We start from the raw sequence: 25438 nt of genomic DNA, 5'->3' as shown, positions 1-25438 counted from the left end.
TTTGGACAGATAGTGAGTCCCAGGTCCTCAACCTCTAGAGACCTCATATTAAATCACCTTCTACAAATGTCCGCCCCTTTTTTTCCATTCAAGCAAATTGGTATAGCCCTTATTCCACATGCCACGTTCTTTCCAGGGCAAACAGATGGAAGGAAGAGAACATGCCAGAAAGAAGAAATGGAAAATGAAAATGACATTGTAATGAAAATAAAACTGCAAAATATTATCTGGGTCAACTCTTCATGTGTTTTAAAATCAGCACCATCAGGCTCTGCACATATGGCATTGGTTTTACTCTTTTTTTTTGGTTCGGATGTCACAGAGGATTAGTGCAAAAGGAAAAACCCCAGCATGGGGCCTATTTTTATACAGATTAATCAATCATTTCCCTTTCCTTTCCTTTCTAATCACTCCCAAAACTCAACTTAATGAAACGGCTCTCATTCAAAATATGTCATTTATTGCACTCTGAATGGAAAACTTTTCAGGAAAGGAAGTGAGCTTAGAATCTGAACCTAAGTTTTTAAATGTCACATTTTTAATTCAAGGTATAACTATTAACTACCCTTAGCTATAGCCCAGCCCCTTTTAGCTTACATATCTGCTGTGGACTCTTATATATCCGTTAGTGGCAGCAAAATGAATTGGCAAACATTTCCTTGTGTAGATCTAGATACGGCCATTTGACAAAAACAGAAAGCCACACATTTGAAAAGAAAAAACTACTGCACATCTCACGTTTTGTTTTGTTGTCTACATTTTCAAGTACATTGAATGTCATAATTTCCATCAGAAAACCAAGCACCAAGCACACGGTTAGGTTCTTAGTATTTGCTAGAAAATTTGATAAGCTGAATGGAATCAAACAAAAGAACTGTTCAAACTCTTCAATACACTCTCCCTTAACTACAAGTGATTGTAAAAATGATCATAACGATGCTTACAGTAATCATAATACAACAGCAGTGACTATTTAGTATATGTCATGTGCTACTGATGGTGTCACTGAATTTTCAAAGTAGCTTTATGTCATAGGTACTATTATTAGTTCAGTATATAGATGAGGGACAGGGAGGCCTGGCGTGCTGCGGTTCATGGGGTCGAAAAGAGTTGGACACAACTGAGCGACTGAACTGAACTGATATAGATGAGGAAACAGCAAATTCCAGTATTTTGAGGCTGAAAAAATTCCCATACTCTGCTGGTTTGCAGAGATGGGCAGGAGAATTTGTCACAGACACACTGAAAACGAGAAATGGAGCCTATAATACCGAAAGTGAAAGTGAAAGTCGCTTAGTCGTGTCCAACTCTTTGCAACCCCATGGACTATACAGTCCATGGAATTCTCCATTCCAGAATACTGGAGTGGGTAGCTCTTCCCTTCTCCAGGGGATCTTCCCAACCCAGGGATCGAACCCAGGTCTCTCGCATTGCAGGCAGATTCTTTACCAGCTGAGCCACAACTAATGAGGTGAGAAATTTTGCAGAAAGTGTCATCGACATTGTTTCCATGTCTTTAAAGCCATGATCACTACAGAGTGTATCATGAACTTTTATTTGTCTGCTGCCCCTTTGATGAGTGGAAATTATATTTATAAAATATTAAGACAGTGACCTAAAGTCTGACCTCAGTGACAAAATCAGAGCCAGAGGAGTCACCAGGACATTCACATCCTCAAAGGGTGGTGACTTTTCATCATTTGGGGCAATTAAAATTGAGCCATGACTAACAGCTGGAAGAGATGACATTACACCAGTTCTCCTCTACATGAATGGTTAGTCATGAGTACAGAAAATAAGAGACATTTACAATCTAGCGTGACAGTCTGTGCTCACTGTTCTATATAACTAAAAATGAATCACTCTTACACCAGTACAGTGTATATTCTTTTTGTCTAGAGCTGCTAGACGCCAGCTACCTACTGTGGACAGTCTGAAGATCTAATTTAATGTAATTTTAGAATTACTGAACTAAGTTGGGGTAACCATACGTATAGTCTTTTGTTTCCACTCATTAATTTTAACACCACAGGCATTAATCATTCACCCAGCAGATGAAAATTGCTCTAAGATGACTCATGTGTTTTACAATATTGCAAACCCAACCCTTATGCTCTTGGAAGGTACAAGAAAGCGGAAATGTTAGAGCAAATCATTAATAAACACAAAATTCTTCCCCATCCCAATTCCACGGACCTGAAGAGTTTCTGAATTTTTCCTGAACACTATATGAGAAAAATAAATTAAAAGTGGCTAGAGAGATGGTCTCTGAGTAATTTCCATGGTGAACTGGCAGAGATGAGCACATAAGCAAGATCACTCTTGATAATAAATACATCGAGTCTCAGCCTACACAGAGGCCCCATTGCACACTGTGTGCAGGGCCAATTAGCATTAATTGTGCCTGTGCTCGTCTATTCCCATAGCACGTCACTGGGCAAGGACAAGCTCTGCATTTACAAATGCAGCATGCAAGGCTGAGAGTTAGGAGAGCATTCTCAAGTGTGATCATCCATGTCCATCTTTTCCCATTTGCCTCAAACGGCAGATTCACAAATGACAAGGGGTATTTAAAACAATATAGGTGTGTATTTTTCAAAGTTTAGTTTCAGACTCTGCATTCAGGATATCTGAAAGGCAGACGGTTGAAAATTTGTTTCCAGACTACATTTTTAGCCTACCACAAGTAACTTGACACACACATATACACAAAGAACGTATCCTCTGGGATCCAATATAATTATTTACTTACTGTGACTAATATGACTTACTTAGAAGATAAGCTCCGTAGACTTTCATGGCAAACACTGCCTCTACAAACAGCCTCCCACCACAGGCTGGGGTATGTCTTGTGCAGAAATACAGTATGTGCAGCTCAGCTCATCTCTCCGTGGAGTACAGTCTCAGAGTGGGGTATCCATGGAGACTGAGCCTCCTACTTGTACAGGGCAAGGAAGTTACTCTGCTGGGCACCATAGCAACAGGAGGCAGAGGGGAGGCTGGCCAATCAGGAGAGAGCACAAGAGCTTCTCCCTGGTGACTGCAGCATTTCAAATGAAACCATCGCCCTCATGAATGGACACAAAGCATTTAAGGAAACATCAAATTGTCAAACAGAGGTAAAGGCCTACAGGACAGTCAAGGCTAATCTTTGACAATTATAGAGCAACACTTAAGAGCCTTTATATCCCAAAGAGCAAGGAAGAAATTACATCAAAACCCAACACATTCCTACATGTAATGGCAAGCACGTGACACTTTGAGGAAATTTTTCAGTGTACTTCCTGACTTCCAGCTATTTAAATATGCAAGGCACTTCACAGTTCTCTCTGGGAGGGAGGACCAGGAGACAATCCTTGTTCTCAAGGGAGAAAATGAATTGAAGGCTGTCTGAGACAACTGTTAGCACAGTGTTTCCAAACAGGAGTTTGCTCAGAGCCAAGATGTTTATTAAGCATCCAGAAAAGCCCTTTATTATATTAGAATAATTCTTACTAAGAAGGTAACTGTGATAAATAGGACCAATGCAAACAATATGGGAAGCGAGCATTCAAATACCTTAAAGTTGAGCTATTTGTAAACTTTGCTCATTTAATCACCATAATGATCATTTACTGAGCACACACTGCAGAACAGGAAAATACGGTAACTACAAACACTTGCCAAATGCTGACACTGATTTTTGCAAAGGTGTAAGACGTGCACGTTTACCTCTCAGCATCGTGCAGTATTTACTCGATGCACATACAGGCATATCTCACCTTACTATGTTTTGTTGTATTGTGCTTCGCAGATACTGCATTTTTTAAAAACCTGAAGGTATGTGGTACTGTGAGTTGTCAGATGATGGTCTGCATATGATAGCATAAACTATTTTTAAATGTATATATTTTTAGACCCAATGCTATTGCACATTTCATATACTACAGTAGAGAGTAGATATAACTTTTATATACTTTAGGAAACCAAAAAATTCACATGACTCACTTCATTGCAATATTCACTTGACTGCAGTGGTCTGGAACCAAACCCACAAAATCTCTAAGGTAGGCCTGTACTCTGTTACATACGTAACATGTTTTATTGTTGGGGGCCAGAGTGAGGTACTCCACCCGTGGCAAAGGTCATGAGGAAGGAGGCTCGACATACGCAAACGCGGGATCGAGCCTCAGAGTCCCCCTGGAAATCCTCGAGCAACTACCCCCATAACCAGAGCCTGCCTACTTTACTACTTTGTGCTCTCACCTACACCTCTGACTTTACAGGGGGCTGTCCCCCACCACCTCTTTTGGAGAAGGAGTTAACTTAGAGCTCCAGTTAATAAAAACTCCTGGGCGTGACAAGAGTATTTTAACCTACAAACTCCTCTGAAGGTTCTCTGGCCTGCCTGACAGGCTTGTCCGGCCACATGTGATTGCTCACAGCCTCCCAACCGTGAGAGGCACAAGATGCTTTAAACCTTCTAAAAACAGGTTCCTTAGAAAAGTTAGAAAACTATTAGTATAAGTATAGTGGGCTGATTAGAAATTGTATTGGTGAAGGGTTTTTCATTTGTTGAGCCAATGTTTGTTGCTAAGTCTCCATATCCCCCGCCCTTACACACATTAATGAATATATAGAAGAAATAAGTATTAACCTTTGATATTAATCACGTTAGACCTTAGGCTAAGTAAATTCTTTCCTTAACTAAAACCCACTACACCCTCACCCTATAGGAATGTAACTTTATTTGGGTGGCGTCTGTTTTAAGAATAATCACCCCTGGAGAAATAAGTGTCCTGGTTGACTGACCACTGTCACAAGGAGAGGGTCATAAATTGTCAGCAGGCCCCCTGCCAGAAGATGATGTAACACCCCTAAGACCTCTGTATACATTTTATGAAGCACCTGACTTTGATAAAAGTCAGGACTGCTGACCCCACGTGACTTTTGCATAACATCTCAGTGTATAAATGTAGACTATGGAAAATAAAGAATTGGGATCAGTTTCTCAAAATACTGGTCTCCCCATGTCGCTCTCTCTCTCACTCTGGCTGAGTCTCCATCTGGAGCGCGGAACCCACCATGCTTACTAATTATGCCTGGGCTTCTAAGATCCGACCGGCGAGGCCTCAGTGTCTCCTCTCCTTCGGGAGAACGGAAGGACGCCTGCGGCCTACGTAAGTGGTGCAAGCTTCTTGTCTTGAAGTTTTATTGGTCTCCCACGTAAACCAAGCTATTCAGCCTCTTTTCTCCACTGAATTTTCCTACTGAGCTATCCTTATTCTATTACTCTTTATATCTTTAATTAATATCTAATTGAAGCTATTGTATCCTGACCCTCGCCGACGCTGTCCCCGCTTCGAATACCCTGGATCAGCCGGGGCTGGACCCCAGCATTTTATGATTCTCACAGCAACATAAGAAAGATAAGCAGTAATTATTCCTCCATATGACAAAAGAGAAATCATTTCCTCATATTTACAAAAGAAACTATCCGGCATATGAACTCCCCTGTCTCCCACTGCTTGGCAAGTGACGTGGTGCACCCTATTCAATATCTAAATATAAGGTGAGGCACTCTCTTCCCACAATTACCTCACACAAAAGCAAGCTCCTTATTTTAAAGTCTTTCCAAAGCCTCTTATTATAGAGATCTCTCTTATAATTACCTTCTTTGAACAAAAAGTGTCATTTGAAAAAGACACAGGGGACTGAATCGACCTCAATCAGTATTGTTTTGGGCTGCCTTCAGGGGTCGACTGATGGGATTGTTTAAAATGAAGGGGGCCAAGAAATTCAAAAGCAGATTTTGCAATTATTCCTGTGGTATGACTGGTATGACTCCTCCAGCCTTTTTTAAAGATCAGCTTAAATAGCAGTGTTGTTCAGTCGCTAAGTCGTGTCTGACTCTTTGCAATCCCATGGACCGCAGCACGCCTGGTCTCCCTTGTCCCTCACTGTCTCCCTGAGTATGCCCAAGTTCATGTCCACTGAATCGGTGATGCCATCCAACAATCTCATGCTCTGCTGCTTCTGCTATTAAATAGCAATAATCAAAGGTTAAGTTGTGGAGATTGAAAAAAAAAAACATACTCTTTGCTAACTGGACTTAGTAACTGAATAGCTTTAGGTATTGACGGATACTGACATTGCATTTACAGGGGAACAGAAAAACCAGCTGCCCCCATGCTCTCCATGGGTGCTGCGATGGTCTGCTAGCTGTCCTCCAATGTCCATCCCCATTCTTTCCTTCTGCCATAATAATAGATGCCCAGCTGACTCAGATGTCCTGGGATATAATTGGAAATGACGTGTGCCACTTCTGTGCCCTGACCGTAAAGTGATTGGGTGAGTATCCCCTGGTCCCTCTCTCCCTCCTTCTTCCTGGAGAAGGACAGCCGACCTGACATGCTGCCTACCAGCCTCAGTCCCCCAAACACCTAGGGACTGTTTTATGACGAAGATCAGCTTCTGTCTAGTTTTTAACCTCTGGATTTGGGAGCCTCTTTTTACATTAACTTAACAGCTACCCTCACAGTACTCATAGGCTTGAAAATAATGTTCAATGAGAGCTCCAGATATGAATTCAAAATGGCTTTGTATCAAACAAATTGGGCAGAAGTGAAGATAACTTGCTCTGGAAAAGACATTGGAAAAGACACCTGAGTTGAAAACTAGCTCCAGGGATGAGGAGGGCAATAAATTTTTTATATTAATGATGAATAACAAGATTCCTGCTTCTAAATAAATAACAGAGTATACATTTGTATGTTTAACTAAAAAAAATAAATTTAAAAAACCTACCAGCTATTGACTATTTCATCCATCTCTAAAGGTTTATGCAAGTTAGCAAATAAAACATTTTTTATCTCATTAGGAAAATGCAGGACCTTGTATTCTCTCATATACACTGTTTCCTACACTTGGCTCTGTTTTCACTGCCTTCTCCTTCATTAACCTGCTTCCAGTTTCATCTCTTGAAAATGCAAGCTCCTCAGAGCAACCAAAAGGGCCTTGAACATATACACTAAATTGTGTTGCGTTGAGAGCATGCTCAGTTGTGTCTGACTCTGTGCTCTATGGACTGTAGCCCACCAGGCTCCTCTGTCCAGGGAATTTTCCTGTCCTAGGGGTGGAACCTGCATCTCCTGTGACTCCTGCGTTGGCAGGCAGATTCTTTATCACTGAGCCACCTGGGAAACCCATATATTAAATTATGTCTCTCTCAAAACTGGCCAGTAGGTTCCCATTGTTTGATGCAGACTTCACCTGCAATTACTCTTTCTTCTTCCTAGCTCACTGCTTCACTCACTGTCCCTGCAAACCCTCGCAAGTGCAAAGGAATATGACTAAGTTCTCAGCTCAAATGTCACCTCCCCAGACACTCCCTGCCCAATGCTCATCACTGGCTATAGCCTTCCCTTGTTTTAAGTGTCACTATCTGAACTTATCTTGTTTGTGTGCTTGTGTATCAGCCATCTCCCTATATCAGGCAGGTTCCAAGAGAACAGGCATCTTGTTTGTTTTTTCCCCTCCTCTGTCCTGAAAGCCTGGAACAATGGTGTCAGCACAGAATAAATGCTTTGTAAATGCTTGTTGAGTGAATGAGTGAAAGCTGGTCAATCAGTGTACAGCCAGGATTCAAACTGAAGTTGAGCAGAACCCTTATAGGTGGTGAAGTGAGTGAGGTTTGCTGTCTTTTAGGCTCCTACACAAAAATCACCTTCCTGCAAAGCCACAGACATTCTAGTCCATGTAATGGATTTGAATTGAAAACGTCTTGGATTGTAAGTCCACTGTGGCCAGTTTCCTGAAGCTCACCTCACTTAACTGTGGCCTGCAGCAACACTGCCTACTGCTTGGCTGCTGTTAGACACAGGTTCAGGTGGTAGAAGACTGTAACTCACTGAATTACCCCAACAAACTTACTTAAGTTTGGTTCAACACATAACTTCCACCAGTAGCCCAGTCCACCCAAACGCCACCCACCTAATTATACAGACAAAGAAGACAGAGAAGTCAGGGTACTTTTCCCTCTACCTCCTTTCTTGTTAGGCACATTGTTTTGCTGGGTTTCCCTAGTGGCTCAGATGGTAAAGAATCTGCCCGCAATGCGGGAGACCCAGGTTCGATCCCTGGGTCAGGAAGATTCACTGGAGGGGACACGGCAACCCACTCCAGTACTCTTGCCTGGGAAATCCCATGGACAGAGGGGCCTAGTAGCCTACAGTCCAGTCAATCAGCTCAGTCGTGTCTGACTCTTTTTGACCCCGTGGGCTGTAGCACGTCGTGGACTACAGTCCATGGGGTTGCAAAGAGTCAGACATGACTGAGCAGCTAACACTTTGCCACCAAAGTGCATGGTTCCCTCACATGCAGCCTGGGAATTCTCTGGCTCTGGGTTCTGGTACCTTGACCTTTCTCTGCCTCTTCACGACAGGGAAGGACTCCAAGCTGTTGCCATTCCCATACTGGTTGTGCTATATGCTAAGTCGCTTCAGTCGTGTCTGACTCTTTGCAACCCTATGGACTATAACCCTCCAGGGTCCCCTGTCCCTGGGATTCTCCAGGCAAGAATACTGGAGTGGGTTGCCATGCCCTTCTCCAGGGGATCTTACCGACCCAGGGATTGAACCTGCGTCTCTTATATCTCCTGTGTTGGCAGGCGGGTTCTTTACCACTAATGCCACTTGGGAAGCCCCATACTGGATGGGTTTCCTTAATTAAACCCATTTCTGTACATGCAGTGTCCTCAATAAACTCTTCTCAATTGGCTGTGGGTGGGGGAGAAGCCCAACCTAAAGCATATATCTGCATGATTTATAACTCTTAGTTTATAGGTTTGTGTGTAAAATACATTTTCAGGTTTATTTCTCTTGGGCTGGTAGTCGATAAACATCTTTAATGGTGGGTGTGTGGTCTGCTGGGGCATCTGCTATGTGTGAGATACCACTATCGCTTTGTTCTCAGCACATTAGAGCACTCAGGAAGCATCTGGCGAGCCCCCAAATCGGTAGCTATAACACTGTAGGTGCAATAAATCCCAGTAGACCTGGGATGTGGACAGCAGTCACCTCTGAGAAGAAGAGGATTATAACTCACTAATTCTTATGGGAAAACCATTAGCAGACCATTTGGCCGCATCACATTGATTGGGTGCACCATCAAAGGCACAGATGGGAGGAAGCCATGAGAGTAAATATGTAAGTAACCCTGCGATAAAGATAAACACCCAGGGCTCCTCATCACAGTTCAGCGTTTTTTTTTTCCACCCGTCTGGTCTCTGCTGGGGAGAAGAGGCAGACTATACAGCAGCTCATCATAAAACATTTTGTGCTGATTCCTGGGGGGGCATTTTTTCTCTCAGAGTGAAAGTTTCAGAGATCCACTTCAGTATCGGTGCAAAAGCTCCTGTTTAAGTTGACAAAACCTAATGATCATTGTTTATGAAACTATTAATGACACACAGGGCGGCACATTAAACACTGTGACAAGTAGAGAAAGAAGTAGATCATCATCAAGTGGAAAACTCTGAAGACCCTCACATCCTTTGATGTTGACATCTTCATGGTTTATTTTCCTGATCTGCATCCAAATAGCCTCCTGTGTTCAATTTTCTGTATTTCATTGAAGTTACATTGAGGGTCATTGATTTGGTTAGCAGCAGCCAGCATAATAAGTATAGGGACTGTATCAGATAATCTATAGGGCTCCAAAGATAATTTTTTTAAAAATCCCTGTCTTATATCAACACATCTTTCTCAATTGTCATACTTCCCTGTTACAATTAAAATTTTTCCTTTGAAGTTGGACCTTACAACCAGTGTGGTAGTTAAGAGTCAAAAGCAAAACTACACTGTTTAGAATCCATTTACAGACTGTGACCTTGCATGAATTAGCTTCTCTATGCCAGTTTCTCCATCTGAAAAAGAGGGGACAATGATACCCCCTTCTCACACTGATATTAGGATTAAATGAGTAAAGTCCTTGGAATTTTGCCTGGGACAGTTAAGTCTCAATAAATATGGGCTACAACAATTTTTAATCAAATTTCAGAGTCATGCAAGCACACAATTACATCTAATATAGTCTTCCAGATATGTTTAGCATCTGAAACAGACTAAAGACTTTATCTGAGATTGGGCTTTGCTGCTGAAAGACCTTTGAAACTATAAGCTATTAGAAAAGCACTGTCTGCCAAAGAATGCAGAATGTTTCCATAAAACCCAAATCTCTTTTAGCACTAAAATTTTAATTTTTCCATTCTATGAAAATATTTCTGAAATGTTTCAGGAATTTTCCTGCCTTCATACACATAATTTTCTGCCAACTACACCATCACAATGACTCAGTCTGTTTCTAGAACATTAAGTATTGCATTAAGTGCTATAAGAAGCCTCTCATGTGGTGCTAGTGATAAAGAATGTGCCTGCCAATGCAGGAGATGCAAGAGATGTGGGGTCAGGAAGATTCCCTGGAGTAGGGAATGGCAACTCACTTCAGCATTCTTGCCTGGGAAATCCCACAGACAGAGGAGCCTGGCAGGCAACAGCCCATGGGGTCACAAAGACTCAGATACAACTGAGCACACATACACACACAAGTGCTACAAACATTTAATAGGCTGTCATGCTTTTTAGTGGTCTTTTGTTTGCTTTTTACATATTTTCCCTTTCATATTTTCTCTTTCCTCATTGTCAAACCATCATGTGTCAATCAACTCACACTCTCTCCAGTGTCCTCCAATAGCAAACACTCCTCTTGTTTTATATGAACTGGGAGAACATGACATGCTAGAATTTTGTTTTAATAAACATAAGTTCTGTGTGATAGTTTCAAGGATATTCCTTGTAAACAAAGTGCAAGGAATCTCTGATAGCTATTTTAAGAGCAACGAATGACTGTTATTAACATTTACTAAGGAATTGTTTTCTGCCAGATGGAATGCTGGGCATCTTACATTCTTTAATCTGTTTAATGGACACAATAACCCATTCTAAAGATGCCAAACACAAAGTTTCTGGAAGATAACAAGTAGTTGAAGAGTGCATTGTTAAAGAGGTGGCATGAAGCTGTGAGCCTGGTGTACTGGATTCCTGAGTCTGGTGGTTAGTAAAGTATCCCTGCAGCCCCACCCCACCCATCCATTCACACTTTTTCCCCCAAGAAACCACAAGCTGGGTAACCTGCGGAGAAGTGTAAGCTAAGTTCTTGAGTGTCCTCTTTGTAGTCAAGTTATTGTAAGAACATACGCCCCGCTCACGCCCCACCCTGTACATTGTCCCTTTTATTCGACACAACTAACTTTAAAGTGAAAGGGACGATGCCCCTGATAAGCACGGGAACACCTGTGGGCCGTTGGCTGTGTGCGAAGGAGCCTCCGTCTCCTTAAACCAGTGTTGATTAATCATCAGTCCAGTTGGTGCCTTCTGAGTTTTCTAGCAAATGCTTCTGAAAGTGGGAAATCATCTTTTTAAAGTCACCCATCCTCTGTTACTGTGGTGAGGTTATTACAGTTCATCTGGCCAGGTTTCTGATTTCAATAGCCTGGGTGGTGTCTGATGACAGGGGAATACTAACTTAGTCTGAATTCTGATGGTGGCGGTGACATCTTTCAAATGTAGTTTTCAACATTTCAGTTTCTAAATGTGGATTTCTTTTCAGTTATAATGACCCTAACCATTTGCTCTTGATCTACCTCCTTAAACGGCAGGTGTTTTTTTTTTTCCTCCCTTTCACTTTTTCTAATTATTTGTTCAAATTGTGTAGTTGTTTCCTTAGCTCTCCCACAAGCCTTGTATAGGAAGGATTTAGTACTTGCATTTGTAGAACACTGACACTGGGTCTTTTTCTCCTTTGGGTTAAGATGCTCCCCAAGTAGACAATCAAGCATTAAAGGCGGCCCAGGAAAATCATTTAATGTTCTAGTGCAGAAATCCAATTAAAACTTTCCTTTCTGGGTGACAACAATCTCATCAGGAAAACTGACTGTGGACTAAAATCAGGATAAGCATCTGAGAGAAGGAATGCTAACAATGTAGATCTCTCAAAAAGTAATGGCATTGGCATATATACACTACTATTGCATGCGTGTGTGCTAAGCTGCTTCGTTCTTGCCCTACTCTTTGTGACCCTATGGACTGTAGCCTGCCAGGCTCCTCTGTCCATAGGATTCTCCATGCAAGAATACCAGAGTTGATTGCCATTTCCTACTCCGGGGGATCTTCCCAACCCAGGGATGGGACCCACGTCTCTTATGTCTCCTGCATTGGCAGGCAGATTCCTTACCACTAACGCCACCTGGGAAGCCCGTACACTACTATTAATACACGTAAAATAGATAACTAAGAAGGACCTACCTACTCTACAGCACAGGGAGCTCTACTCAGTACACTGTAATGACCTCTACGGGAAAAGAACCTAAAAAAGAGAGAGAATATATGTATATGTACGGGCTTCCCAGGTGGACCAGTGGTGAGGAACCTGCCTGCCAGTGCAGGAGACATAAGAGACACGGGTTCAACCCCTGGGTCAGGGAGACCCCCTGGAGGAGGGAATGGCAACCCACTCCAGTATTCTTGCCTGGAGGATCCCATGGACAGAGAAGGGGAGGGGGTGGCTGTAGTCCATAGGCTTGCAGAGTCGGACACGATTGAAGCAACTTAGCATAGCACAGCATGTGTATGTACAACTAATTCACTCTGCTGTACAGCAGAAGGTAGCACAACATTGTAAATCAACTATATTCCAATAAAAATGAATTATTATAAACAGGTCCCTACAGCATGCCTTCATTCCCTTCCTTTTAATCTGTACTATAGCCCAGCTTTATTGTACAGTTTTCTGTCTTGAATGATAAGGTCCCCAAGAGCAAGGATGATGCTGAGGTCATCTCTGCCTATCTTTCCCATACTCCACCCACACTAAACATCATTCCATTCTCATTGAAGGATTTACTGCACACCTGTGTCATGACAGACATTGTATTAGGCTCTAGAGATACAGTCTTGAACGTCTGCTGAGTTGACTCATGAAAACATGAAAAAGGCAAAGCCATTATCCAACTGACTGCAGGGTTATTTTCTTTCACTGCTTGGTGGCAATTTTTAATTAAATCTGAATAGGCATTAAGTGATAGAAGCCAAAATGACAGAAGGCGCACTGCCTCCGAGAAGGTCCAGCACGAGTCCTGCCTAGAAGGCAAGGCTTCCATGCTCTGAGTGCCGTGGTGCCCTGCTGGGGAGGTGCGGGTGTGCTCAGCTTACCTTTCTAAGCCCTTCCTGGCATCCCGTGACACAGTTCCCTTCTCCTTCTGCATTAGGTACCCAGCCAACATTACTATGGAGCTTCCCAGGTGGCTCAGTGGTAAAGAATCTGCCTGTCAATGCAGGAGATGCAGGTTCGATCCCTGGGTTGGGATGATCCCTGGAGGAGGGAATGGCAACCCACTCCAGTATTCTTGCCTGGAGAATCACCATGGAAAGAGGAGCTTGGTGGGCTACAGTCCATGGAGTTGCAAAGAGTTGGACATGACTGAGTGACTAAGCACACACACACACACACACACATACAACATTATTAGTTCTTATCTGAACAACCAAAGGGGCATTTCAATAACTCCTTTCCAAGGTGAACAGCAGTTTCCAGAATCTAGAACAACAGACCTAAAATTAAATGCGCCCAGGTTAATGTTAAAGGGCCCTGGAGCATCTGTGTAGGAGACTAATTGCTTGCTATTTTAATAAACTGGTATTGGTTCTAATGAGTTGATTTATTTTAAAAAAGTAGAGCGTACATCAAGAGTGGAAGATGAGTTTAGGCTGAGGGGAGATGGTCACCTGGGGCTGTGGAGGAAGTGGAACATTTTAATAACCGGTGAGCAGTATCTTCTTGTGGTTTATCGACAGATTCTCTGCATTTCATAGATTTTGGAGTAACCCAAGGCCCTTGTGTCTTGGGTTTCTCTCTTCTTAGTTACGAGACTGACAGGTTTATTCTGCTGAAAATTCAGAGAGCTATAGGTCCCAGTGCAGACTGCTTTAAATACAAAGAGCTTACCGTACAGACTGGAGAAGGAAACGGCAAACCCACTCCAGTATTCTTGCCTGGAGTATCCCATGGACAGAGGGGCCTGGCGGGCTACAGTCCGTGGGGTCGCAAGAGTCGGACATGACTTAGCGACTAAACCACCACCACCACTGGGAACCAATGGGTCCCTACAGATAGGGACCCATTCAAAAGCTCAAGCAATGCCTTTTAGTGATGACATTAGGAACCTCAGGCAACTGAAAAATACACTTTAGGGACCCTTGTGACCTTGATCAAATGCAAATAAATCAAAAGATCCTGAGATCAGCACTGCTTAGGTGATTAAATCAGAAGCAGTTGACAAAGGTGCTATTTCAGGCTCTGCCCCTGGGCAGGGTTATTAACTAGGAGTTAAAAATCCTAATAAAGGGGGCCCATAAAACCTCAGAAATAGTATGTGATATATTGTGCATATTTTTCTGGAATATGGGTCCATGGCCTTCAGGATTCTCAAAGGATCCATTATTATCAAAACAGCATGAAGAACAACTCGTGTTTCCTTTCTTTCCTCCTTCCTTCTTTTCCTTCCTCCCTCCCCACTCACTCCTTGTTAGTCTTTTTGTCTGTACTTTCTACTTAAACATCCTCAGCAACACAAGTAGCTGATATTCAACACGTATCTTCTGTAGGAACCAAGACTTGCTCAGGGTGAATTCTGTGCATACACACAGGGTTTTTAACCTTCACTAAGATATGATTATTCTTATGATGATTATTGAAACAAGGCTTCCCCTGGGCCTTAGCGGTGAAGAATCTGCCTGCAGTGCAGGAGACATGGGTTCTATCCCTGGATTGGGAAGATCCCTTGGAGGAGGAAATGGCAGCCTACTCCAGCATTCTTGCCTGGAGAATCCCACGGCCGGAGAAGCCTGGAGGACCACAGTGCGTATGGTCACAAAGTCAGACACGACTGAGTGACTGAGCATATGATGACCACTGAAACAAGGAAGGGCACGGGTAGTCTTGAAGTGAAAGTGAAAGTGTTAGTCACTTAGTCATGCCCAGCTCTTTGTGACCCTGTGCATTGTAGTCTGACAGCCTCCTCTGTCCTTGGGACTCTCCAGGCAAGAATACTGGGGTGGGTTTCTGTGCCCTCCACCAGGGGATCTTCCCAACCCAGGGATCGAACCCAGGTCTCCCACATTACTGGCAGATTCTTTACCATCTGAGCCACCAGGGAAGGCCAAGGATAATCTTAATGGCCATTTAACTTAGTTTGTTCTTGCTGCACCACACTCGTGTCTTGTTTCACTGTTTACTTGTATAGTCACCACTGTAAAATGTTTTGAGGATGAGGTGGGGATCGGGGGAGGTGCTGCTGCTGCTGCTAAGTCATTTCAGTCGTGTCCGACTCTGTGCGACCCCAGAGACGTCAGCCCACCAGGCTCCCCCGTCCCTGGGATTCTCCAGGCAAGAACACTGGCGTGGGTTGCCATTTCCTTCTCCAACGCATGAAAGAGAAAAGTGCAAGTGAAGTTGCTCAGTCCTGTCCGACTCGTAGAGACCCCATGGACTGCAGCCCACCAGGCTCCTCCATCCATGGGATTTTCCAGGCAAGACTACTGGAGCGGGGTGCCATTGCCTTCTCCGTCAGGGAAGGTGGTGGGTGGTGAATAACAGAAGTGAAATAATTTCAGGTTGCATTCAAATCCTACAATATCTTCACAATAAAAATCTATTTTTTCTTGGCCACCCCCAAAGCCGACACTCTTTCCTGCAGCATTTTACATTCTCAATGCCATAGCCTACCTTTGCTGTTGAGGTTAACCAGTGTCGACTGTGCCCTCGATACACACCGGACCCTGTGTGCTAGGAATACAAAAAGAGGATGACAGGGCTTCTGCTCTTAAACTCACATCCTGTATGCCGCAAGAAGCAGAATCTATTGGTGACTGCTCCCAACTGTCTAAAAGAAAATTGAGAACATTTCTCCAAGGAAGATACACGAACAGCCAATACGCACATGAAAAGGTGCTCGTCATCTTTAGCCATCAGGGAAATGGAAATCAAAAGCACAATGAAATACTGCCTCACACTCACTAGAGTAAGTATAACCAAAAGGATAGACAATAACAACTGTTAATAAGGATGCTGAGAAACTGAAACCCTTAGACATTGCTGGTGGTATGTAAGGTAGTACAGCCATTAGGGAAAAAAGTTTGGCAGTTCCTCAAAGGGTTAAACATAGAGTTACCATATGACTTAGAAATTTCAGTCTTAGGTATACACCCAAGAGAACTGAAAGTCTGTATGAAAACTTGTATGTGACTGTTCATGACACCATTATTCACAATAGGTCAAAAGTGGAAACAACCCAAATGTCCATCAACTGTGAACAAAATGTGCAAAATGTGGTGTGACACCACACTAAGCCAAGATGTTAATAATAGAAGAAGCTGGAGGTAGTGGTATGAGATATGAGATATGGTAGGGGATATGAGAACCCTGTACTGGGTGCTCAATTTTTCTGTACATCCAAAATTTCTCACCAAAAGTTTACTTTAAAATGTGGTATATTCATACAGTAGAATATTACTGAGCCATAAAAAGAATGATGGGCTAGTGCATGAACCTTGAAAACATCATGCTAAGCAAAAGAAGCCAAACACAAAAGGCCATAGATTATACAATGCCATTATACGTGATGTCCAGAACAGGCAGATCAGACAGAGGGCACGTAAGTCGTTGTCAGGGGCTGGGAGAAAGGAAGAGTGGACAGTGACGTCTCATGGGTATGGGGCTTCTTTGGAGGGATATAAAAGTGCCCTGAAATTGGACAGTGGTAATGTTTGTACAATCTTTTGAATATATTAAATACCATGGAAATGTACACTTTAAAGGGGTGAATTTTATGGTATGTGAATTATATCTTAATTTTTTAAAAGGACAGCCGAGCTGGGGAAGAGAGGAAGGACATTCTAGTTTCTGAATACACAAGGTAATGGTTTATTTCTTGACCATAATTACATTTGGATACAACTTAGAGACTCAATAACAACAATACAATAATTATATGACATTCTTGAACACACTGTCTCTGTCTTAAGTATATAAAAGAGCATAAAAGGCATAAAAAGGGGTACTGAACATCTCTTTTATAATATACATCTTTCTCCTATGCTGTCTTCTCCACTGTGTATCATTTCCTTTCTTTTTCATATTATACCAAAGCAAAAGACAACAAATTCATCTTGACTGACATTTACCAGGAACCAATAGGAAATAAAGGATTTCTTCCTCACACAGTTTAAATTTTGCTCTCAAATTAAACGGCATTTTTTCTGATTGACCAAAAGCAAGATGAAGAATAATTCATTAAGATATGCTCTGCATATCAATTATTCATGAAGAACAAAAGCGGAGAGAGATGGAAGTGGATGTAGGACCTCCCAATGGAAGCAGACAAGGACCAAGCTTTGGCTCCATTGAAATAAAGCCACCTACAGCTCCTTGCACAATAATGTCATCACCAAACAAAAATTAGAAGACAAATGTAAGGAATGGAACTCATGCAAGCCATTAATCTGTCTTTTCAGGCTCATTAATATGTATAGCACAACTGGTGATATTGAAGAAAATAAGACAATATTATAGGGGTTGTCTCTCAATGCCAATATTCAGGTCCTTTTACTTTCAAGTTGTAGCTTTAGTTTGACTAAAACTTTATTTGCTCATACACTGTATATATTTTTGAGATGTAAAATACTTATTGTTATATTGCAAATTCTGAGAACTGTTCTGATGTTCATGGCATCTTATTCACTGTAATAATGATCTCCATTTCATCTCAAAGCTTTTACTATTTTGTCATTATTGAACATTCTATATATATACATAAACACACATACACACATATAGCAGCATACTCATATTTCAGTCTTAAAAAAGCAAATAAAATAGCTAGATTAGCAAGCACTCCCAGCCTTACAGATCTGCCTCAAGATAACCTGTTCTTTTCACAATCTGTGCATAGTTTAGATGGTACTGAGTAATTTCTTAGTATAATTTATGCTAGATTTAATTATATAGTTTAAATGTCTATTAGACCATTCAGTTAACATTTCTTCAGATCGCCTCCCTTTTTAACATGTCTTTATAATAGACACATATATCACCATGCATTCTCAATTAACAACTAGTATAGAAAATATTCCACTCTCTGCTCTATCTCTTTTTGTAAAAAAAAAAAAAAAAGATATTTCTGGGTACTAGGCATTAGTGTTCCTCATCCTGATATCCAGGGGTTTCATTTCAAATTTCACTTGAAACCACTCCAGTCATATTGCTCTGATAAGAACATGAAGAGTAAGGTCACTTACCTGGCTTTACGAGGCCTGACTTCGGTTCCTTCTTATGTCGCGCTGACTGGAGGCTTCCCTCACCAACCATTCCAATTGTGCATTTCTTTCTGGTACAGTCTTCATCACTTCCAGGGCAAAAGCCAATGGGGCTGTTCCCAGCATCTGAGGGCGTCTTCACAGGCGATACTGACTGGCTACTAGGCCAGCCTGTGTCATCTGGAAGACAGGAATCGACGAGTGTTTAATGAGGAGGAGGAGATCAATGATGGTGCAGGGGAGCCAGGCAGTGAGCCATGCCCACGCGCACTCACACGCACATACTCTGCTCAGGAGGCACAGGCTAACTCCTGTGGATGACTTGCCTTTTATTTTCCATATTCTGGCCAATCACGTTAACAAAGGAAATACCAACGATCAAAGAATAGATTCTAAGGCAAAACCCTGTAAGACTTTTGGATCACAAATATTTCTGTGACATTCTTGTTGTCCAAACCTAAATTATGCCTGTTGTTTAAGACTTTAGGTGGTATACTTCTGGTTCATATTCATCCACACATTTCTGATGGGGTTAGTAATAAAACGTTTGTCAGAGCAATTCAGAATTATTGATATGAATTCTTCAGGGTTGTCTGTATTAGGAAAAAGTTGCTTGAATGTTATTGACCACACCCAGTTTTCAATTACTGGACCCATCAGTTGGTTGCCAGAGTTTGAAAGAGAAGGCAGCTGACTTCAGGAGTTCAAGGAATCAGAAGACAGTGATCCTGTTTTATCATCGAACGCACCTATCCAAACCAAAAGGACATCAGTCAGATATCTTGCTGTCAGGGGTAAATGGGCAAAATAAAAATAATACTCAAATTAGAAATGTTCCCTTAACTCTCAAGCTATATATTAACTACCATAGTTATTAATGTAAGTTAATATGCATAATACGCAGTGACCTTGTAAATACTTATTAAGCAAACAAGAAAGTTACATTGCTGATTCCTTTAAGTTCTTTCCATATCTACTAAATGTTTGTAATGGTTGATTAATTCATTAATACTGTGTTGAGGAGAAATGTATGGAATGTAAAGCCAGTCAGCATTACTTAAAAGTATGTCTACTCAAAATAATCAATTAGTGGTAAATTTTCATTGCTGAAAAATTCTCTATTATATGGAAATATTTTGACAGCAGAGCTATTTTAGTAACTAAGTAGGCAAAAAAATGAATAGTACTAATGAATACTACTAAATGAATTTGGTACTAATAACTTTTAGGACTACTATACTTTTATAAATATTAAAGGAACTAAAATAATTTGCCATCTATCAAAGGCTATCATAAAACTTCATGGCTTGAATGAAGACAGAAACAGAACTAGGACTGAATAAAATATACTGGTTGCCTGAATTAACATGACTAGATAATCCATCTAAAAAGTAATGGCCATTGCTTCATTTTTGGCCTTTATTTCAATTTTTGTTATGAAATATCCCAGCTACTAGAACAAAGTGAACTTGGCATTAGTAAAATGACGTATCCTTTCAGACTTTTGGACATAATAGTCTATATCGGATCTCAGTGGTCCATTTCTAGAAGTGAATGGTTTTTAGTGCACCGTTCATACCTCCTGTCTTTGCTGCTCTTTTAAATGTGCTATGTTCTTCTTGAATTGAAGAAACTGTGGCCCTGAATCACAAAGTGATGAGAACCCTCTTGGCTGCTACAGCTCAGCTATTTCACTCTTGTCCCTGGCTTCTTACTTTTGCCTGTCCCATGCTTCAGTCCAAAGAAATCTGAGCTCCTTTCTTAAGGTGCAAAGACAGATTCCAGTACTTTTATGAGGCTCAACAGGTCTGCCCATGGCCTCAAGAGAGCCTGGTTCCTGATTCCTATCCCAAAGCAGATAAACCCAAATGAATGAAGTCTAATCATCCAAAGTTACCTGTTGTCTTTAAAAGTATTTCCTTATGAGTCAGTTCCATAAGTTACTTCTTTTGAAAGAGAGATGGCCCAAATTAACAAAAAGTCATGCTTCAGATTCTCTGCCCTCGAAAGCAATTTTTCTTGAGAACTCTGACTCCAAGGGACAAAATTAAACAGTTTCCAGTATTGAGAAACACTGTCAAAACTGTAATTTAAATAGATAGAAAACGAACACGCTTTGTTTGGTTCTACTCTCATTTAGCCAGAGTTAAACAAGAAGGAATGTGTGCATGCCATGTTTTCAGTACTAGTCATTTCAAGGACTACATGTCTGATTAAAAATTGGGGACTAAAATTATTCAGAATGGTAGCAGTTTACGGAAGGCAGTAGCAATTTTTCACCTGGCATGTATGTCTCACCTGCCATCAAAATTTACAGCCGTTATCTCCAGGGCAGGGATTGAGAAGATGAATAGTTGAATAAATTTTTAACTTCAGGTACCTCATACAGCATTTGAATCACTACCTGGTAAACTAGTATTCATTTATCATCTCTTAACTGTCTGGTATTACACTTCATTTTGAGGGGGAAATGATGGGAATATGAGACATCGTCTTTCATTAGTTAAACAAATATATATCCAGTCTTGGCACTGAATCAGCCACAGGAATGTACCCAGCCCCCATACTGATAGAGCTTATAAGCAAGTAAAGGGAGTTGGTAAATATCACTCCCAGTGCATAGTTCTTGTTAACTAGTAAGCCTGTTAAGGCATATCCACACCCCAGAAAAACTGAGTTATGAGAGAAGCTTGGGGTATTTGCCTGTTTTGTCTAATGGAACCAACACTGACAAAGGAATCTAGTTTTGGAAAGGGCGGGGCCATTAATTTTCCTACTGCAGAGACTACACTTTAAGTTATGCAAACTAAGACCCCAGCAAAAACAACAGAAATTCAGTACCAGAGTCAACTGGTTAACTGTGGCACTTGAGGTGTTTTCTTCTGCACAGCACTGAAGAAGTGGTTCAACAGGTCTTGTTTTTTTCAACAGGTCTTGTTTAGGGCCCTTTCTTTCCTCCCCTTCCCAATCCCTCCTCTTCCTCTCTTCCTTTTTAACTTCATGATCATAGCTGGAAGCAGACCACCAGTCCAGATGAAGATAATATTCCTTTCCAAAATTCTATGTAAAATAGTCTTAGTTCACATTTATTCCAAGATTCTAAGAACAGTCAAATTGATGTTCTTTGGTTGTTCAAGTCTAATCTCACTACATGCCAAACTACATGTGGATCCAGCACATAATAGATTTCTTTATTAAACCTACTTCAGTGAAATACTTCATGCCTTCTGTTTCCTGCTGCTATTTTGACTGTTAAATCTGTCTTGCAGAATTACAATTCTCATTACTTATGTTAGTATAAAGGAATTACCAGTGGCAGAAATTTCTAAGAGGATACCACAAAGAAACTGTTTCTGGGCAGGAAATGGCAGAAATCCTGAATGATTTACCCAGAGAAGTGTGGGTTGTTTTAAATTTCCAGAATGTCTGAGAAAAGTAAGAACATTTCAACTTGGTTTTAAGGAAAACTTTGCTCCAAGGCTTTAGAAAGAGAGTGGAGGAGATTTTCACTTCTACTGAAAAGGGGTTTTTCTCTTAAAACATGCTTAAACACACACCCACACCAGCTCTTACATAGCAGAGCTTTTATGTTTCTTTCTCATGGTATTATTCATGAAGTATAATTTCATTTTAAGAATATACATGAAATAGGAGCACTTTCCATGTTTTACAGCGTGATCCATTTGAGATGATTTCCTTCTGGGGTCAACAATTTAAAATTCCACTTACATGAGTCCAGAATGGCCCCTGGTGGATCTCAGGGTAAAGGGACCCTCATCAGGGCCAAATGATTACCATTTGCAGTGAAGGAGACTAATTTACATGCCCCCTTTCACTTATTTTGCTGTGGTTGTATCCCTAAGTTGTGTCCAACTCTTTGCGACCCCATGAACTGCAGCACACCAGGCTCCCCTGTCCTCTGCTATCTCCTGGAGTTTGCTCAGATTCATGTCCATTGAGTTGGTGATGTTACCTAACCATCTCAACCCCTGCTGCCCACTTCTCTTTTTGTCTTCAATCTTTCCCAGCATCAGGGTCTTTTCCAATGAGTTGGTTCTTCACTTCAGGTAGCCAAAGTATTGAAACTTCAGGTTCAGCATCAGTCCTTCCAATGAATATTCACTTTTATTTATACTGAGGAATAAGTTATTTCATTGATTTGTTCCTGTTTATTTTCTTTGAATACGTCAACCCACAGGATTAAGGATAATAGAAAAATATTTACAGATTTAGGAACCTCCAGAAGTTGTGGCCCACCTCAAGTGCTGTAAGAAATATACTACTAACTCGTTTCCAAATTGATTTTAAGGGAAAAAAATTTTAAGGTCTACAAAGACAGATGGGAGAAACAAATATCTAATGCAGTTTTGGAGCTTGGAGGTTGTTAAAAATGATTTTTTAATCTATTTTCTTCTCTCTTTATATTATAAGCTCTTTGAGAATATGGGATACAGCTAAAAATTGTACAATTACTCTACCTAAAATTCTGAAAAAAGTGTGCAAAACCACCTTTTAAAATAATTTGTATATTATTTTAAATGTACTAAAGAAACTTAAGTTAAAGAAAATATTGTTGGGTTTTTAAATTATAAAAGTAATACTCTTTAATGCAGAACATCTAGAGTACAGAAAATCACAAAGAAGTAGAAAAAATAAAGAGATAATAGTTTCCTAGAATTGTACTGCCAATAAGAAATATTTAACTATTTGGTATATTTCTTACTGATTTTTTATGCATATTATTTACTTGCTTGCTTGTTTTCTGTTTTTTTAAAATTTCAACATACATTACAGCTTCTTTACTCTGTTATTAAAAATTGTTTTCCCTGGAATTTGTTAGGTTAGACAGAAAGAAGCTGTTAAGGCTAGTAGGAACCAAAACAATTAAAAGGAAACAAAAAATATCCTGATTGTAAAAGCTGTTACTGGAGAATCTGTATTTTATGATAACTTAAATCACTCACTGATATTGGAAAGTTCTTTCTTACAGAAGCATTCTGGTTAGTGGAAGTAAGATGGAATAATAGAAAGTTACTATGGTTGACCCTTGAACACGTGGCTGGTTGGTGGTTCGGGGTGCTGACCCCATGCAGTAGAAAACTCAAGTAAAGCATAGCAGTTGATCCACCATGTATGCAGTTCTACATGCAAGTATTCAACAAACCTTAGCTCATAGTATATATTTATTTTTAAAAGTCTGAGTATAAGTGGACTCAAGAAGTTTAAACCCATGTTGCACAAGGGTCAACTTTGTAATTATTTCTAATGGAATAACAGATTTAGGCAACAACACAACGGATGAAACCATTAGACAAAAGGCCGACCGAGAGTCTGTAGTAGAGGGATCAAGCCTTACCCATTTGTACCCACTGAGTATCCTTGGCATAACTGGGGCAAAGGACATTATGTACCTTCTGACGGGCTATGAGACGAAGCACACGGCACTCCCCATGAAGTATTTTTGCCACAAAAAAACTTCCCCTAAATCTAATCAAGCTTTAAAGCTAATGTCCACCGCACAATATGGAGAACAGGAATGAGTTAAATCAGGGGTTGGCAAACTGCAGCCTGAAGGCCAAATCCTGTTCGGTGCCTGCTTTTGTAAATCAAATGTTACTGGAAAACAGCCCAATCCTTTACATGGTGTGGGCTGTGGCTTTCAAGCACAAAAGCAGAGCTGAATAATTACAACAGAGATCATCTGGCCAGCAAAGCTGAAATTATTTACTATCTCGTCCTTTTCAGAAAAGTTTGTTGGCCTCTGGTTTAAATACTACCGTGAGGAAGGAAACAGAAACTTTCGAGATGACTGGGGCTATTTTGGTGTTCTCGATAGTACCAAGGAATTATGTTAATTGTGTTAGTAATGAAAATGACACTAATTTTTGCAAGAAAATGTTCATTTTTTAAAGAAATGAGTGCTAAGGTATGGACATGAAATGGCATGATGTCTGGATATAAGCTTTAAAATGCTTCAGCAAACTAAAAAAGAGAGAAAGAGACAGATGCAGCAAATACGACATCTTGCTATTACTTAATCTTGATAGAACGGACAAGCAGCATATTAGGGTTTACTATAGTATTCATCTTTCTTTGGGTATGTTTTTAAAAGTTTCAAAGTATTTTATTTAATTTCTCAAAAATATTATTTTTAAATGAGTAACTGTTTAAAACAGGAATGCAGTATTTCCAAAAATCAATTCCTTCTTGCAGGGTTTTTTAGGTTGTTTCCAATTTTCTATTATTGAAATTGCTTTAATAACACTCTACAGATAAATCTACGGTCACATTTTTTTATTACCTCATAGAACGTATCTCTAAAAGTAAAATGAACACTTTTTACAAAAACTAACAATTTTGAGAAATTTCAGGCAATTTATATTCCTGTTACTTTCGTATGAGAGTACCCTACTTATTAAATTTATGCTAGTAATGAATACTAGTTTGTTTGCATTTTTGCCAAGTTAATATGAAAAATGTATTTCTGATGTTTTAGTTTGCATGTATTTAATTATCAGTGAGGCTTAATGTCTTTCATATGTTTGCTGGTCTTTTTTTTACTTATTCTATGTACTGTGCATGTTTTTGACAATTTTTCTATTAAGGTGTTAAGGAATTCTTATTGATCTATAAGAAATTCTTACATATGGAAGGCACAGTCCTCCAGCATAGTTCACCAAATTTATTGTTGGCTTTTAGTTTAAAATGTTTTCAACAACCAACCTTTTCTATGTCTAGTTGTTAAATCTCTCCATATTTCCTTTGTGATTTCTTTCAATGCTTTAATGCTTAGAATGTCATTTTTAACTCCAGGATCAATTAAATATTACCAAACCACTGCAGATGGTGATTGCAGCCATGAAATTAAAAGACACTTACTCCTTGGAAGGAAAGTTATGACCAACCTAGATAGTATATTCAAAAGCGGAGACGTTACTTTGCCAACAAAGGTCTGTCTAGTCAAGGCTATGGTTTTTCCAGTGGTCATGTATGGATGTGAGAGTTGGACTGTGAAGAAAGCTGAGTGCTGA

General features: G+C 40.5%; 1 protein-coding gene across 7 annotated transcripts in view; it reads right to left on the bottom strand.

Annotated features, from left to right (window-relative positions):
* SYBU (syntabulin (syntaxin-interacting)) overlaps positions 1 to 25438 on the bottom strand; it is an 84757-nt gene that overhangs the window by 41902 nt on the left and 17417 nt on the right. For 4 of the 7 annotated variants that reach the window (XM_010863445.1, XM_010863443.1, XM_010863444.1 and 1 more), the window contains exons 3-4: positions 18390 to 18587; positions 15820 to 15879 (exon numbers count right to left, since the gene is read on the bottom strand). In XM_010863445.1, the coding sequence (XP_010861747.1) occupies positions 15820 to 15879; positions 18390 to 18587 (258 nt within the window). The remainder of the gene's footprint in view (positions 1 to 15819; positions 15880 to 18389; positions 18588 to 25438) is intronic. The other 3 variants (XM_010863447.1, XM_010863448.1, XM_010863446.1) reach the window with 1 other exon arrangement.

This window comes from Bison bison, unplaced genomic scaffold (assembly GCF_000754665.1).
Source record: "Bison bison bison isolate TAMUID 2011002044 unplaced genomic scaffold, Bison_UMD1.0 scf7180017864491, whole genome shotgun sequence".
NCBI lineage: Eukaryota > Metazoa > Chordata > Mammalia > Artiodactyla > Bovidae > Bison > Bison bison.
Note: the sequence above shows the minus strand (reverse complement) of the source record. Positions and strands in the feature narration are given on the sequence as shown.